At 40.7% G+C, this 17,244-nt stretch overlaps 1 protein-coding gene across 8 annotated transcripts in view; it reads right to left on the reverse strand.

Annotated features, from left to right (window-relative positions):
- MAP2 (microtubule associated protein 2) overlaps nt 1-17,244 on the reverse strand; it is a 1,383,589-nt gene that overhangs the window by 229,687 nt on the left and 1,136,658 nt on the right. For all 8 annotated transcript variants that reach the window (XM_044060515.1, XM_044060520.1, XM_044060517.1 and 5 more), the window contains one exon: nt 3,778-3,913. In XM_044060515.1, coding sequence (XP_043916450.1) covers nt 3,778-3,913 — 136 coding nt within the window. The remainder of the gene's footprint in view (nt 1-3,777; nt 3,914-17,244) is intronic.

A 17,244-nucleotide genomic window follows, 5' to 3' on the forward strand; every position in this document is an offset into this window, starting at 1 on the left:
CCACACACACTTTTTACTTGATCATACATTCAAACACTTAAGGCAACTATATTGCTACAATTTTCTTAACCTTTCAAAAGACTTTAGCACTGTATCTCATGGATTACTGCGACTTAGACTTAGCCATTACATCTGATCACATAACTCACTGTCTAGTTCTCTAGCTATCTCAAATACAGAACACAATATTTTAAATGGCAGAATGAGACATACATTCATCTCTTGTCACAACAGGATTAACTACAAGGCTCTATATTGGGATCCTTACTTTCTAACATATTCACTAACAACATGTACAAAGCATCCATGTCCTCCGTAGTACAATAGGCCAGTGATGGCACTAATTTTCAATATTAAATGTATTACTGACCTTCTCAAAAATACCCAGCAAATCCTTTAATTCACAAGGGCAAGAGCTGGCAAACTCAAGCTCTCAGCTTCTACTAAATGCCAAAAAAAAGCTAATCTTATCCAGTAATAAATCTGTAGCAAAACAAAAACCTCACTTCACTATGAAATTATTCAGTAGCACAATAATCAAAACAGCAGGGAGTGTTGAATTACTGGGTGTAACTGTAGAAAAAACCTTAAGTCTGACAATGTGTGGATTATGAAATCAGAAAAACTGATAAAAAATTGGGTATGCTACAAAGATCAGGTGAGCTATATGGATGAGAGTTTATGTAAGAGTTTCTGGTGGAAGACAGTATCAAAAGCTTTTGGTAAGTCCAGGAAGATGGTATAGACTAGGCCTTCAGCATTTCTATGGATGTTGACAGTATTAACAATAGCTTTGCTTTGATGTTTGATGAGGACAGAAACCATGTCTAGTTGAAGATAAAAGATGGTTATCTATTAGATCATTCAGCAGTTGTATATTCATACATTTTTCTAATATTTTTGACAGGGATGATAAGGTAAAAATTGGCTATAATTTGAAAGATCTATATTGACTGTACCCCTGTGCAGTTGAATAAAGAAAGATTTTTTTCAATAGCAAGGGGAGTTTAGTTTCAGAATGGATCGATTTATCAGAACTGAAACTGGATATGCAATGGCCTCAGCTACTATTTTAAGATGTTTACCAGGTAGATTGTCAGGGACAGTTTGCTTCATCTTTTGAGTTTTTTTTATGGTATCTGTGGGAACTGGTTGGAAGGAGAAACATTGAAGCAGGTTATATGATTGAGTATCAAGAGCTTGATTAGTCACCTAGTTGGTTCATGCCTATACAGTCTGCATAAAGTGGGTACTGAATTGGCTGGCTATGGTATTGTTTTATTTCTGTTTGTTTGGGGTTGGCTGTGTAACCTGTCCTGGATTTAATAGCTTATTGACTGAGGCTCAGAACAGTCTTGGATTATTAGTGTGCACGTTTTGGTTGGTTGAGTTGAGTAATTGGCTGTTTTTATCTTTGGTGATAAGTTGGCTTGTTGGGTTTCTAAGTTGTCTATATACTAATAAAGTAGGAGCTGTTTTTTTTTTTATCCAGACCTTTCATGCTTTATCTCTTTGTTGCATGAATTGTTTAGTTACTAAGGATAGCCATGAGACAGAGATGGATTTGACTATTTTTATTCTGAGGGAGACTAGTGAGGATACTTCTCAACTTCACAGTGCAATGAATCTGGACAAAACCAAAAGTAATGGGAAAGTAAGCCCCAGAAACAGGGACAGATTTTAAATATTGATCTCATAAATTTAGAAAGGTAGTAGAATAACATGTTGCATCAATATGTATTTTCCAAAGGACATGAAGACTAAAACTCAAATGAGTGCCATTCCTCAATGATTTGCAGAAGACTACAATTTTTATGAAGTACAGTCCAAAAATATGAGGCAAAAATATTGACATTTTAGAGGTATCCATGTGCACTGAACAGCCAGAAAAAATGTATTGATCTTAGAGACAGTATCATCTATGGGGAGAGTGTTTAGTAACTCCCATTTAATGAGATGTAGTATATTAATGCAAGTGTCTTCATGAAAAGTAGTTAAGTTTTCTTACCAGGCTGTAATGATGTGCCTTAGGGCTGTTGCTTTGGTACCTTATGGTGTACATCCATAAGTGATCACTTAGACTTTTATCTGCGTTCCCTGAGATGATATTTTATTTGGAAAGGAAGTTGATTCTCTGGTTGAGGCTTGGTTATATCTAGTTAGTGTGACTATGAGTTGGGTGAACTTGTGTAGGTATACATTATCGGTTGGATTTTCAGACTGTATAGTTTGCCAGTCTATAGTGACATTACCTAATGTTATGGTTCTTTAGGGATTTTTGAGGTGGCCCAGTAGAGAACAGCTTTCATTGTTTTAGCATTGTTACTTGGTGGTATGTATATACCCATGATTGGGAATTACTTGTGAGTCTTAAGTTTTAGCATGGTTAGTAGGATTTCTGAGTTAGAGAAAGCTGGCAGGAAGTAGGAGGAAAGGAAGGTATTTGGTGTGTTTTTGTAAATAATGGCAAGACCTCCATCTTGTTTATTGGCTATCTCCAATCTGATAATGTTATTGCCTGGCATGGCGATTTCTTTATTGTTTTTTTTTTTTGTTTGTTTCCTGGCATAACCAGGTTTCTGTGCCAACTAAGATGTCTGGAGAGTGTGCTGCTATCCAAGCATGCACTTCAGAGGAGTTTGTTATAAAAATTTTGTAAGCTGGTATGGTGCATATATAAAGGCCAGGGTGCAACAGTGGGTGACGCAGTAGTGGTATAAGAAGCTAATGAAGATATGCTGTCTAGCACCTGAAAAGGCTGAGCTAGGCCTGGGTTTGGGTGGATGTCACTGCTAAGTTTTATGGTTATGGATGCATAATGGTATGGGTAGAGGCATTTATTCTTGATTTTATGTTTAATAACCAATTTGTGAGTAAATCACTACTCACAAATTGGATATTAAACATAAAATAAAGCTGCTGCTTTGGGCAATTATACTTGAACAGAAGGATATACAAATGCTGATATTGATAGGGTATGATTGGGAGATGAGGCTCAGAAGCATTTTGCCTACAGGACAAAATATAAGAATCTATTACCATTGTCTATACAAATGTATTATGGAGCTTTTCTACGCAGGCCTCCTCTAAAAAGGGGCCTTGTATGGCCTAGTTAGATTAATCTGGTAAATAAACAAATAAATAAAAAGTAAATAAATCGATAAATTGTCTTACTATACCTTAATGACTAAAAGACATTTAATAAAACCATTGAGACTTGGAAGGATATTAAATAAATAATGTCAGATAATGCAATTACACTAAATAGATGAAATAATGCCAGAAAGTGTAGAACAACATATATGAAATAGACAGTGTCAAATTCTAAATAAATATGATGCCTAAATAAAACAATGTAGACTACTAAAATGCATCCTATCTAATTAGCAAAGTGGCATGCAATGGCAGTATTATGTTTATGTATTTACTTATCCTTTGTTGACTGGGTTAGTCCATCTAGATTGTGCTGTGGGATCTTTTTCATCTACCCGAGCTACCACCAACTCAAGCAGAGGGGGCCTCAGTTCTCATCTGGAGGACAGGACATTCAGGAGTGCAACCCCCACCCCCCCAATGCTGTACTGCAGAGTCAACAATCCAGTCACCTGAAGTGGGAATAGAACCCACAGCCATATGGTCTTCCAGCATGAAAGGTTAGTATTCTACTTGTAGCACCACTAACACTGCAAAAATGGTATCACCTGCTGAAAAGGTTTCATGAAATTAGCTTTTAAATTTGAATACAAAGTTGCTGTAATGATGATTAATGTTGCTTACTGGGTCTGTATGGAGCAGACATTGATGTAATGAAGGAATTTTCATCCCTTTCAAATGGTTGAATCTTTCTAGTAGTAAGGGTTGAAGGTCTTGGCAATGCTGATCGTCTCTCTGGGCTTTTGGTAGTACTGCCGTCCTTAAAAACAACAATAAAAAAGACAAAATGAAATTACATAGCAATGTTATCATTTTTAAACAAAAATAAACCATGCATACAGCCAGTGTAGTATAGAATGTAGTACATGCACACTGCTTCACTGAGTGCAAAAACTGAATATGTTATGCATATGTCTTGCTAACGTCTTAAATCTTAAGACTTTAAGAGCATCACAGCAGCAAATTCTGTCTCAGAATTCTTTCTCAATAGTTCACAACACCCACAATGTAACTGTGTTGTATTTTAACTATTGCATTTGGATTTATTGTGTACATCTCCATAGTTTACCAATAGTCAACATGGTAGAATTTTTTTATAAATATTTAAAAGATGCAACCATCATCAAAAGTACACGCTAATAAGATTGTTTTCATATAAATTAATGTAGAACCTAAGTGACTGTACCAGTATTACAGTTAAAAAGTTAATGTAGGACCTAATTGATTGTATCAGTATTATAGTTTATGAGTTGATGATTTAGGGGCCAATCCCATCCATTAGGGATTATCTTCATTCTCAGATATGTACATAGGTGATATGTGTACCAGAGGATTGTATGTTGACGGAAGAATGAAGTGGATGACAGAAAAAGACCTTGAAAAAAGATATGGGGATGAAGGAAAAAAAGAGATAAATCCAGTGATGTATGCAACAGCTTATTTTTCCCAGGCCCTAGCAAGTACTGAATTATGTCTGTCCAATATACTTTTTTTTAATTTCCTCAGTATGTTTTCTCCAAAAACCCTCTTCAGGAAGCTGTTGCAAATATATGTCACTCACTCTGTAAAATACTTTATTTTGTCTCACAAGAAATACCTATTTGGTGTTTTTAAAGTTTCATAGGTAAGGACTAGGCTAGTTGCACTTGTAGGCCATTTTAAGAGTAGACAGTTTCCCTTTTTGTGCTCTAATTAAACTATCCCATTTGGTTAGAGATTGACCTTACCCATCCCATGGTCGATACTTATATATTACGCCTAATGAGAATAACTGTGATCATACCATAGATAATTTGAGGGAACCCATGCATGCGATAAAGCATTTGTGAGCTCCCTCTGTCCATTAGTAGTACAGGGGATATTCCATTACTGAGGTAAATCTGTTTCCCATACATAGATCCAAGTTGTGCTTCAATATGGACAGGGATGAACTCTGTTTTATGTGGATGGGGTGTCCATTCCAGAGGTTGCAGAAGAGGTTTAAATCTCTAGACTGAGTATTTCTGATTTAATTTGACTTGCTGATGTGCAGTAAATCCATCAGTATTGTGTCAGAGGATGCAATGTATGCCAGACACAGGTCATCTTTTAGCAGTCTGTAGGACACAGTGACAAGGTTTTGAGTCAATTCATGAAGAACATGTTGTTTAGGCCTTGTATCCCTTTAGTAAAGTATCTCTGTGGGCATTCCAACTGTTGCATGTGCCTGGACAGATACATGCCAAAGAGGGTATTATATTCAATGACTGGCCTAATGAAGGCTGAGTAAAGGGAGGCAATGACATTCCTAGATTTAGACACAATCCTTGTGTTTATAAGGTGTGTAACATAGAAGGGCTTTTGGACAATAATGGCCATAAGTTGGTCAAACATTAGTTCACTATCCATCACAAATCGTGAAAAGCAGGGTCAACATTTAGGGACATATTATCAGTGTGTTGACTCTGGGGGATAGATGACTTCCCAAAGGATACATTAATGCACTTTTTGGCATTTAGTCTTATCCATGATTTTGGCACCAGTTGATTATTTAGGACAAACCTTCTTACACGATGGCTAAGTCATTTGGGGATTCAATGAGTGCTAATGGTTTGCAGTCAAATGCAAACTGAATCAGCAAGAGCCCTTTGGTATTGGCTTTTATTTCTTACTAAGATGAATTTTCCTATATTTCTATATCAAATGGGCAATGGAACTTGGAAAAGGATGCATATGTATCCAAAGTTAGCATATACTGCATTTCTATTATATGATATACAACAGTATCACTACCAAAATTGGGAATACTTCTATGATAAAACATTTTATAAAAGCCGTTAAGGTCCAGCTATACCCCAAAAAGATTCCCAGCTGCAGAAATGGTAAAACCTAAACAGCTTGCATGGCTCTATAGCCACTTCTCTATTAATATTCATTCAATCATTTTCCAGTTACCACCTTAATCCAACTCTTAGGGGTGTATTGTCAGGTCTATATCACATTGTCAAACTTATTATTTATCAAATACCTCTACGTCAAACTCACTTTGTTGAAATCTCTTTTTGTTGAACAATCATTTTAGCAAATATTTCCCAGGGAAAAGAAACAGGAGTCCAACTACCAGTTGTCATGAAAAAGCACAAAATTTAAAACCTACACTCCTCAATGTGGGGGGCTGCCCCCCAAATACATATACCAACTCCAAGATCCCACTTCAGTGGGGAAAAGTGCAAATATAATCATGGCCCACTGCATTTTTAGCATAGCAGCAGCCACCAGGAAAGAACTATTAGATGAGAGTTCATCTGTTCATCCCCCTAACAGAGAGTCTAGGGTGACAGACAGGTTTGGAAAGCAAGCCTATGCATTAGCGACTTTCTCACCTAGATCTCTGAACTACTTACCTCATTTGACTAGATTCCGGAGAAACTTGACCAAAGAGATTTGCAAGTGTCTCTTCAGGATTTTGCCTGTGGATGTTCAGAAAACAGTGAACTCCCAGTTTTCTACCCTACAATCCACCTCAAATGTAGCCATGATTTGCTCTCCAACCCAGCCGAGGGCATAGCCAGAGCAGCAGGCACCGGCATTACTATGTGCCACCACACCTGGATGTGTCTATGTGATTTTTGTGGAAGGCTTCTAGTCATCTTTGTTTAATGCCCCTATGATGGTTCAACTGTCTTTAAACACAAAGTTAAAGACACCCTCACAAGGATGCAACAAGATGGCAAGACTCTCTCTGCAATGGGAGTATATTTTTCAGCCCTGCAAAGATCTTACTTCAGGAATCAAAGATCAGGGAAAAATATGTGGTTCCGTAAATCACAGGGCTCTTACCATGACTCTACAAGTGACAGACCTAAATCGCAGGGCTCTTACCATGACTCCACAAGTGACAGACCTTCCCATGGCACAGGAGGAGGTAGTGCTAACGGATTAGACACCAGATGCAAAGGCAGACCACACAACCAGGGCTTTCATGGTCCTTTCACTGAGAAAGCCTTTCAGTGCTCCTGAACGTTGCCCAACTGCTGTACTCTGGAGTCAGTTGGGAGATGCCTGGACTTGAGCAGTACAATGGCCTCAATCCAGTCATCCTTTACATATGAAAATAAGGATTACACCAGTTTGCAGTCAACACACTGCCTGGTGGATTACATGTCCAATGGCAATGAAGGGTTACTCATTCTACAAAGATGCACTAAGAGCAGTAGTAACCACAGACACCTACCTTCTAGGGTGGAAGTGGGACATTTCAAAAGGAGAACAGTTCAAGGTACTCGAACATCCTTACAGGTCAATCTTCACATCAGTGTCTTGGAGTTGAGGGCAGTGCAGGTATTCCAAGACTTCTTCTCCAAGGGTGTGATTTCCATACAAATCGACAGCATAGCAGTGGTATGGTAAATCAACAAACAGGGGAACTCATTCTTATCCTCTGTGTCAGAAGGCCATGAGAGTTTGGCAATGGATGATGTCTTCACATCTCTTTCTAATAGCAATGCACATCCCAAGGTCAACCAATGTGTTAGCTGACAAACTGAGCAGAACTATCCTGATGTCTTATGAGTGGTCCTTGAATCCAACAGTGGAAAAACTAATTTTTAGTTGCAGGGGCCGACCTTGCTGTGATCTCTTTCTCTTGTCTTAACAACAAATGCAGCATGTAGTTTGCTCTGCTCCCTCCATACGGTCAGTCATTGAGGTACACTCTAGTCCAAAATTGGATCCTGGTTCTCCTTTTTGCCTTTCCACTTTTACTCTCTAATGAAGAAATTCATATAGAAAGCAAAACAGTGCAAGGCCGAAGTAATCTTCATTGCCCCCTTTTAGCCATGGCAGACATGGTTTCCCTACCTGTGGCCTCTTCTAATACATTCCCCATGGATGTTGGATCACCAATCAGACCTATTAACTCACCTGTTCAAACTGCCTCCTCCGGATAAGAAGTCCATGAAACTGACCACATGGTACCTCCAATTCTAAATGTAGCCAGAGATGCCATGCTATCATCTGTGGTGGTCAATATTCTTGCTGCTTCCCAAAAAACAACCACTAGAAAGACATATCAGAGCAAATAGAGGGGATTTTCTATTTGGGCCCTTTTTAAAGGGTTTGACCCCTTTTCAGTTCCTTTTCCATCCATATTAGAATTTTTATCTGAGATATTTGATAAAGGATCCAGTTATTCCACCATCCAAGTTCAGATGGCAGTTACTTCAAATTTTCATGGGGGCTAAAGGACACTCTCATAGCTTCATTGAAGATTGCTAAGACCTTTTTGAAGGGTGCGTTTCTCTTAAGAGCCCCTATCAGAGACCCAGTTCATCCATGGGACATTACCATTATGCTGCAAGCTTTGACATGTTTTTCTTTTGAGCCCAAAGCCAAGGAGGATTTGAGGTTTCTAACTTATTTGACTTCTTGACCTTGGTAGGTTTTTATGATGAGCTGTGCTAGCATTTTAAGAAGTTCATTTGTTAATGAGGTGGTTAAGGAAGTGTATAAAAGCCAGGGTTTGTATTGTTTTATTATTCTGAAGAAGTCCACAATACCGGGACGAAAGCACTTAATTTTTAATAAAGACTGAGGTTTGTTGTAGGTCACCTCTGTCTCCTTTCGTGTTTATTGTTGCTTTTAACTTGGAAGACAATTTTCCTAGTACTGATTATGTCAGTTGGATGAATTATAGAGTTACAGGCACTCTTATGTAAGCCTCCTTACTTAATTTTCCACAAGGGTAGAGTCATCATTAGAACCAATACATCCTTTATCAATTCAAACAAAGGAGAATAGATGTTGCATATGTTAGATGTCCACAAACAACTTGGATTTTATCTATACATAATTTATTTACTTAATTATTTGACATTTGCTGACCGGGTTAGCCTGGCTGGGCAGATACCCATTTTTAGCAGAGACCTGAGGAGAAAACTCCAAAAAGGTACATAATATACAGTAAATTAAAAAGTAGTCACAAATATGGTAAAACAGTAATCAAATACAAATTCAACACATACAAAGTTACAATAATAATAATTAGATACTGTGTGATAGTAGGCACATGTAGTTGCATTCTATACAAAGATTAAATTAAATTTCTTACGGATACAAGGTATAGACCTACAGATGTAAGGCATCCTCTTATACAAAGTCACAGCAGCAGTAATAAGATATAATAATTATAGTAGGCATAGCAAGTGTCCTATACATAATCACTGTACAGTTTATTATGGAAGTTTTAGTGACAATTAGTAAAACACTTGCAAGACTGAAGAGGTTGTTGTATAACTTATTCTGTGGAACAAGTAGAGGATGAGAGAAGGAGTGCTGGTAGACAGAAGAGGGGAGAGATTGAAAGGAGGGAAGGTTGATACAAGAAGGGAGGGATAGAGGTGATTAAGTTGGGTCAGTGCAAGAGCAAGTCTAAGAGTTATGTAGATGGTCTTTGAGTTCTTTTTTTAAACAGTTTCTGTTAGAAATTAATTTTATTTGTTGGGGCAGTTTAGTCCAAGCATTTACGACAGAGTGGTTATTGAGAAGTTTGCAATGGTTTTGCTGGGTTTGTAAATCAGAAGGAGATGTTGGTCTGAGCTGCGAAGAACAAAACAATTCAGAAGAGACAATCAGCTGTTCATTTCATTTTCAAAACTAAACTGGGAAAAGCAGTGGTGAATATTATTTTGTCAAGATGGCTGGGCTGTCAAATTGTATCTCTTTTGTTTATCATAAGAGGTAAACCTAAGGCTCATTTGACTGGGGCAGTTGCTGTTTTGACAGCCTTCTCTAAAGGACTTTCCATTGATGACATGTGTGCTGTGGCTACAATACACACATTTGTCTGCCATAATAAGTAGAATGTACAATTTAGATCATGTTCTTCTTTTGGCTCCACCAGTTTTGTCAGTTTGGGATTCTGTCCCATTTGTTTGAAATGGAAGAAAACAGATAAAACTGGATGCAAAAGTTATGTATTTACCATAAAGTTAGATCTGTGTTGTCTGATTTTCATCTAGTTCAGACTCTCTCTCTTCTGCCCCATTAAATATTGTCACCTATGACTTTGAAATGATTGACAGACAACTTTTATCTGTCTGTGTACAGTCATGTGAGACTGTAATCACTCTTCCCTACAAACTGGAATGTTCTAAATAAAAAGACTATCTGTAGGATTAAACACAAATAACACAGGGGTGTGGAGCAAACTCAATCTGAGCTGCTAAGGTGGAGTACACGGAATTATGGGTAGGGGAGGGTCAGAGGTCTGGATCCATGGAAGCTTCAGATTTGGGGCCAAGGTCATTTCCAATTAGATCCAACAACCTATATTGTTGAACCAGATGAAAATCAGATAACATGGGTCTAAAGTTATGGTAAGTACATAACTTTCATTTAGCATTGATTGCATTGTTATTATATGATTTACAACAGCACCACAACCACAGTTAGGAATACTTCTAGGATAAAACACATTAAAAAAACCATCAAGGTCCAAAGTATACCCTAAAAAGATTTCCAGCTGCAGTAATGGTAAAACCTAAATACTTTTCAAGGCTCTATAGCCACTTCTTGATTAATATTCATTAATAATCAATAGACATGGACATACAGCAGATCAAAACCACCTCTCCTGCACATGAAAGCCAGCTAAAAAATAGAAAATACATTAAGGGAGCAGCAAACTGAAGTGGACCCAGATACACTATCTCAGTTGTAGTCACAAAAAAGCAGAAAATTGGAGTCAAATGATAAATAATTGGAACTTACAAGAGATGACCTTGAAAACTGTGCTAGATGCAATAAACTAAGAGTAAATGGTCTGCTCAAGTGGACCGAAGGAGGCAAAAAATCAATCTGATGCTGTCAATCTTCACTCAGTCCTTGACTGTGGGCTCGGTACCAAGCCTGAGAACCAACTCAGCTGTTTACTTCAGCTCGTTTACTTCCAAACTGTTGATCTAGGTTCTACCCATAATGCTCCTCTATAAACTACCTCAGATCTCATTTGCTGCTTCATGTGTCAGACATGTTTCTACTGCTCTTAAGCTTTAGCTATATTTCAGTGAGTTTTTCTTAAAAATTTTTCCTTCAAATTTCTCTCTCAGGCTATTTATCTTATTAGAGTAATTCCTTTTCTATCTGCTCTTCTTCTTTACTTCTCTACAGTCTATGTGTGCATGAGTGTCCTTGTTATTTATTTCTCTTTTACCATTGGTAGTTTCTGTCAAAGTACCATTGTTGGTACTCTCTCTCCTTTTTTCCCATTTGTTACCTTTTGAGGTATTTTCTAATACCATAGTTGGTATTTCTTTTCCTTTAATCCCTTCTATTCAAAAAAAAGAGCTTTCTTCTATCACTGTATGACTGTGTGATATGGAAGGCAAAGTAGATTCTCTTTTTAAATCTAAGGGCACCTCAGGTTTTAAGAGATGTGAGAAGTGTCAGAGCAAAATGCCTAATTTAGGCACACATACTTATGAGTGTACTGTCTTGGAAATGTAATTTACAAAAGAGTCACTCAATTTATCATGGTTTCTTTACAAGAACTCTCAAAGAATGTAAGAACAACTTAGTTTTAAAAGGACTTTTAAAATCAGACTTTGATGAGGCCATCTCTGGGTCAAAGATCTGAAGCCAGTTCATCTTCATCCTCTTCAGCCTCTTCTAGGAAATGCCCTTCTTCAGTTCCCAGTGTTTCAGAACCAACAAAGAAGGCAACAAAACATTCCTCGGTTCTGACCACTTCCTCTGCACCGAAATCAGGACCTGGCACCAAACCTCTTGAATCTTTGAAGTTGACATTGGCTTCCTCGACTCCGTCGGCACCAAACAAACCAAAATGAATCTCAGTACCTAGATCTAGATACTCTCCATCTATTGGCCCTCAATAGACAGACCACCTAGCCCCTTCCTCAATGTTGGACCCCCAGGTCTCCATCTACAGCATAGGTTCGATCCACTAAGAGTCTCTCCAAGGCTGACATCATGAGACTGGTGGATTAGCTCCTAGCGGTGACGGGAATGTCTTCAGTTCTTAGCCAACCCGGTGTTGGAACCGCTTCTACAACACCGCCATTTCCTCCACCAACTCCTATTGAGACATTGGAGTGCTCAGTTCAGACACTCCAGGCACCGACTGCCTCAGTACTGGTAGCAACTTTGTTTCTGGCACCGAGAGCCACCTTGAGTTTCTCTGGCCCTTCGGCACCGGAGGTCTCCCAGGGTCAATCTTCTCTGGTCAGGTCTGAGGTGCATGGTTCATAGGTTCATAGGTAGGTACTAGGCTATCTGCCCAAAGGCATTTATAAGCCTAGCCAGAGTGTGCCGGCTTTCGCCGCCCCATTGATTAATTAACTGAGCCTCTGTCAAGCAAAGCCAATGAAGTGATCTCAGGGGTGTATTTTCTGTTACCCATGCACTCGTCAAGGCTTCTCTTCAAGAGTGTTAGTGACGGGCTCTGCCTAATGCAGTTAGGAATTTTGTTCCAAAGCAGGGGGGAGTCTCTGTGACAGGAATCTATCCCTCCAGCATGTTCTATTTATTGTTGTGGTGAGGTTTAGTTCACTAGACCGCGTGGCTCACAGTGACTTGGATTTCTTTAGGTAGAGCATGTCCATCAATTCTGAGTTGGACATGGCTTTGTAAGCCAGGCAGAGTTCACCTCTGAGTACGCGATATGCCACTGAGTACAGCCGGAGTTTTTTCAGTTGGGTTGCATAGGACATATGTTTGAGGCCAGTAATCCTCTTGGTGAGGTGCTTTTGTGGTCTTTCCAGCTGTTGGAAGTGTCTTGTGAGGTACATCCCAAATAGGGCATTGTACTCTATGATGGGTCTGATGAGTGACAAGTAGAGGGGCACTATAACCTCTTTATTTCTAGATGTGAACCCCTTAGTAATTAGATGGGCCACATAGAAGGATTTCCTAACTACTTTGGCAATATGATCGTCAAAGGAGAGATTACTATCTACCTGGGTCCCCAGATCTCTTATTACCGCTTCTGTATTAAGGGAGCTGCCACCTATGTGGTAATTTGTGGGTGTTTTGTTTTTCCCAAACGGGATGAGTATGCATTTTTTGGCATTTAGCTTGAGGCCATGACTTTGACACCAGGTGTCTGTCTCAGTAAGGCCTTTTTGAAAGATGTCAATTATGGTCTCAATTTGCAATCATCGGTGAACATGCTTAGCCATAGTCCTCCTGTGTTTGCCTGTACTTATATGCCGAACAGTAGGGGTCCCAGAACCGAGCCTTGCAGGACACCACTTATGACTGGTTTAGAGTCGGACCTGGAGCCCGCTATTCTTACTGTGCGAGTTCTGTCTGTAAGCCAGTTGGCAACCCATCTTGTGACATAGGGGTTTATGTTCAGGGTGGTGAGTTTTTCTATAATACCTGAGTGAGGAATGGTGTCGAATGCCTTGGCGAGATCAAGGTAGGCTGTGTGGACCACCTTTCCCTCGTCTATGGCCTTGGTGACTGTCTCGAAGAAGTCAACCAGGTTTAGTAGGCATGATCTTTATTTTATTTTTTTTATTTTTATTTATTTATCATTTGTTGACCGGGAAAGTCTGACTAGGTCCCACAGAGCCTGTTTTCAGTGGAGGCCCGGGGAGAAATGCTCCAGATGCATGTCTTTGGAATGTGGGAGGAAACCGGAGTACCCGGAGGAAACCCACGCGAACACAGGGAGAACATGCAAACTCCACACAGAAGGCACCCCAGCCGAGAATCAAACCGGAGAATCTCTTGCTGTGAGGTGACAACATTAACCACTGCACCACTGCGCCACACTTAACAAAGCCGAACTGGGTCGGGTCAAGTGTTTGGAGGTTCCCAATGTCTTTGTTAATGAGTTCCATGATGATGTGCTCCACAGCCTTGCAGACCAGGCTAGTCAGGCTTATGGGGTGATAGTTACCAGGGTCAGTTGTGGCCCCTCCTTTGTGGAGTGGAATAACCGTTGCTGTGTGCCATTTTATGGGCATGTAGCCTGTGGAGAGGCTGAGGTTGAACAGCGTGTTTAGGTGGGGGGTTAGTTTGTTCTGTAGTTCGTGCAAGACGCAGCCTGGGACACCATCTGGCCCCATTGATGCTGTGATTTTGGCTTTTGAAAGGGCTGTTTTCACCTTTGCTTTTGTGATTTCCGGGACATTACACTTTTCCGGTATTGTTGCAGGCCCTTTTAAAAGTGAGAGGGAGCTGAAGTTTGCACTGAATCTATCTGCCAGGATGTTGGCAGTATCAGTAGGTTCAGTATATTTTGTGCTATTTTGCAGTAGCTCAGAGCATATCTGTGAGTTGCCATTTAGATTCTTGACATAGCTAAAGAAGGCTTTGTGGTTATCTTTCGAATCCTTGGCTATTTTTCTTTCGAAGTTAGCCTTGGATGATTTTATGAGGGACCTTAGTTTCTTACTGATACTGATCAGGGATGTCTTTCCTTCTTGGGATTTGCTTTTTTTTCTGAATTAGTTTCCTCCTTTTGTTGTATAACCTGTTTATGCCAGGGGTTCACCAGACTGCTTTCCTTCTCTTAGGGGAGTGAGTCTTGGTTTTGCTAGGGATGGCATGATCCATGCATCCTTGTAGGTGCACATAGAGTGCAATTGTAAAGGAGTCTGCATCTTGGGCAGTGTTATCCTTTAGTGTGGGGGCTGTGAAACTTACCACCGTTGCCTTAAGGAAGGTGAAGTTTGCTTTAGAAAAGTTTTTCACTGTGGTTTTCTTGTTTGGGGGTGGTGGTGGGGTGTGGACATCCAGGGTGATTAGTTTATGGTCTGATCTAACCAGTGACGGGTTGACCTCCGGTACAGAACACCTGTCGCCCATGTTGGTGATGACCAGGTCCAATATGTTGTGGCCTCTGGCAGGGGAGTTTACCAGCTGATCCAGGACATTTGAGTTGATACATTTCAGGAAGCGCTGAGCCAGGGAGTTTGTACTCAAGTAGTTTTCCCAGTTAATGGTAGGGTAATTGAAATCGCCCAATATCAGGGTGTTCGGTAAGACCTTCATGTTTTCCAATGTCTCCAGAAAGGCGGAGTGGTAGTCCTGGGTCATGGAGGGTGATCTGTAGCAGGCCACAATTTGCATTGCAGATTTGCCCAATGTTAGTTGCACATGGATGATCTCAGAGGTTTCATGCTGCGCCACTAACCTGGAGGTATGGGTATCCTTGATGAATATGGATACGCCCCCTCCTTTTGTGTTTCGGTCCGTGTTCTGTGGCCGAAATGTGTGGTATGAGTTGTAGCCCAGTAGTGCTGGAGTGCTCTCTGGAGCCTTGAACCAGGTTTCAGTTACTGCACAGATGTCAATGTTCTCCATACTGAGGAGTGCTTTGAGCACTTGCATTTTGAGATTTAAACTCCTGGCGTTGAGTAGTATAATCCTCATTTTTTTACTTGTGCTATTTATGGAGGTGGGTTTAAATTTTGAGCCTTGCCTAAAAAAGGCACTATGGGGGCAGCAAGAGCCTTGGCCAGTATTCGAAAGCCAAGGGGTGACAGGTGCAAGCCGTCTCTTGTGAAGCAATGCGGCTTGTTGAGCATGTCATCCCATGCTGACAGACACTGGATCTCCTTTGAATGACACCAGAAGCTTATCCAATTGTTGAAATTGATCATTTTTTTCTTTATATGGACTGGTTTTCTTAACTTCAGAGCCATCCATGTCACTTGGTGCTTTGGCCTTTGTAGGATCGAACCTGGCTTCTGTTTCTGGGGGTGTCTCCTCTGTGTGGGGTGTGCCCCCAGTTCCAAAGGAGTCTGTTTTGGTTCCGTGCTCCCATCCCTCTATGGGGGGGGGGTGCCTTTCTGAATCATGGAGAAGGCTTTGTCCATTGGGGACTCACAGTCTTTGTCATCCCTATGGGACAAATTTCCACATCTCCTCAACCTGAGCTGCCATCTTTCTCATCTGTAGGACAGAGGGCACACAAGTCCCAGGAAAGACCCACTTTAGTGGTTTCTTCTTAAGGCACTTCCCTGGAACCCCCCCCCCCCCAAGAAAGTACCTGTGAAGAAGAAGTGCAAGAGGAAGCATTTAGATTCCCTAGAGGAGTCTTTCACTGAAGATACCGATTTGGATGAAGGGGAAGGTTCCCCCAGGTCACCCCTTGATGATGTTTCCTTCAGGGACATCCTGGAAATCCTGAAACAGACGGGTGGCTGGCCTTCCTTCCAACCTTGCTCAGAGGAGCTGGTATACCTGGAGGCCTTTCGTTCCCAGCCCTCTACTTCTTGGATCTCTTCGCCCGCTGATGATCTTATTAAACTGATCATTCAGCGGGCATGGAAGATGCCCGGCTCCATCGAGCCGATCCCCAAGAAGCCTGATTGAATCCTCTCAGTCCCTAAGGACAAGCCACACTGGTCCAAAGGTATACCCATTGAAGCCATGGTGATAGTGGAAGCCACGAAGAAGGAACTTGTTGAAGAAATTCCAACTGTCCATCCTCCTAACAAAGAGTCTAGGACTTTGGATAGGTTTGGGAAGTGTGTTTATGCTTCAATGACCTTTGTTGTCAGGTCCTTGATTTATATGGCACACTTTACAAGGTTACAGAGGGATCTTGGATACCATCTTAGAAGCAGTGCTTGAAGGGGTATGGGACAAAGTTACCTCTCAGCTAGCAGCCCTTAATGTGATTTCTAACTTGTCCATGAGGCTGATTGCTCAAGCAGCTGAAGGGACGACTAGAGCAGTGGGTTCAGGCATAGCCATTAGAAGGCACTCCTGATTGCGCTTGTGTGACTTTGCGGAACCATTTAAAGAGTCATTCATCAATGCTCCATTTGACGGATCTACCCTTTTTGGTCCCAAGGTAAAAGACACAGTAGCCAGATATGAAAAAGATGGCAAGACCCTTTCTGCTGTAGGTGAACATTTCGCCACTCTTCAGTGACCTTAATCATGGAACCAGAGAAGCGGGAGACTATGGTTTAAAAAATCCAAAGAGCCTTTCCAGGATTCTCGTGGCAAAGACTTTCCCCGGGGCAGACAGGGAAGTAATGGAAGATGCTGCCGCAGAGGCAGAAATGGACTGCAAAACCATGGGTCCAGAGAATCTTCCTCTGGTACGTCCTGTCAGCACCCCTGAACTGG

Source organism: Protopterus annectens, chromosome 2.part0, assembly GCF_019279795.1.
Source record: "Protopterus annectens isolate FY-2018-M chromosome 2.part0, PAN1.0, whole genome shotgun sequence".
Classification (NCBI taxonomy): Eukaryota; Metazoa; Chordata; order Ceratodontiformes; family Protopteridae; genus Protopterus; species Protopterus annectens.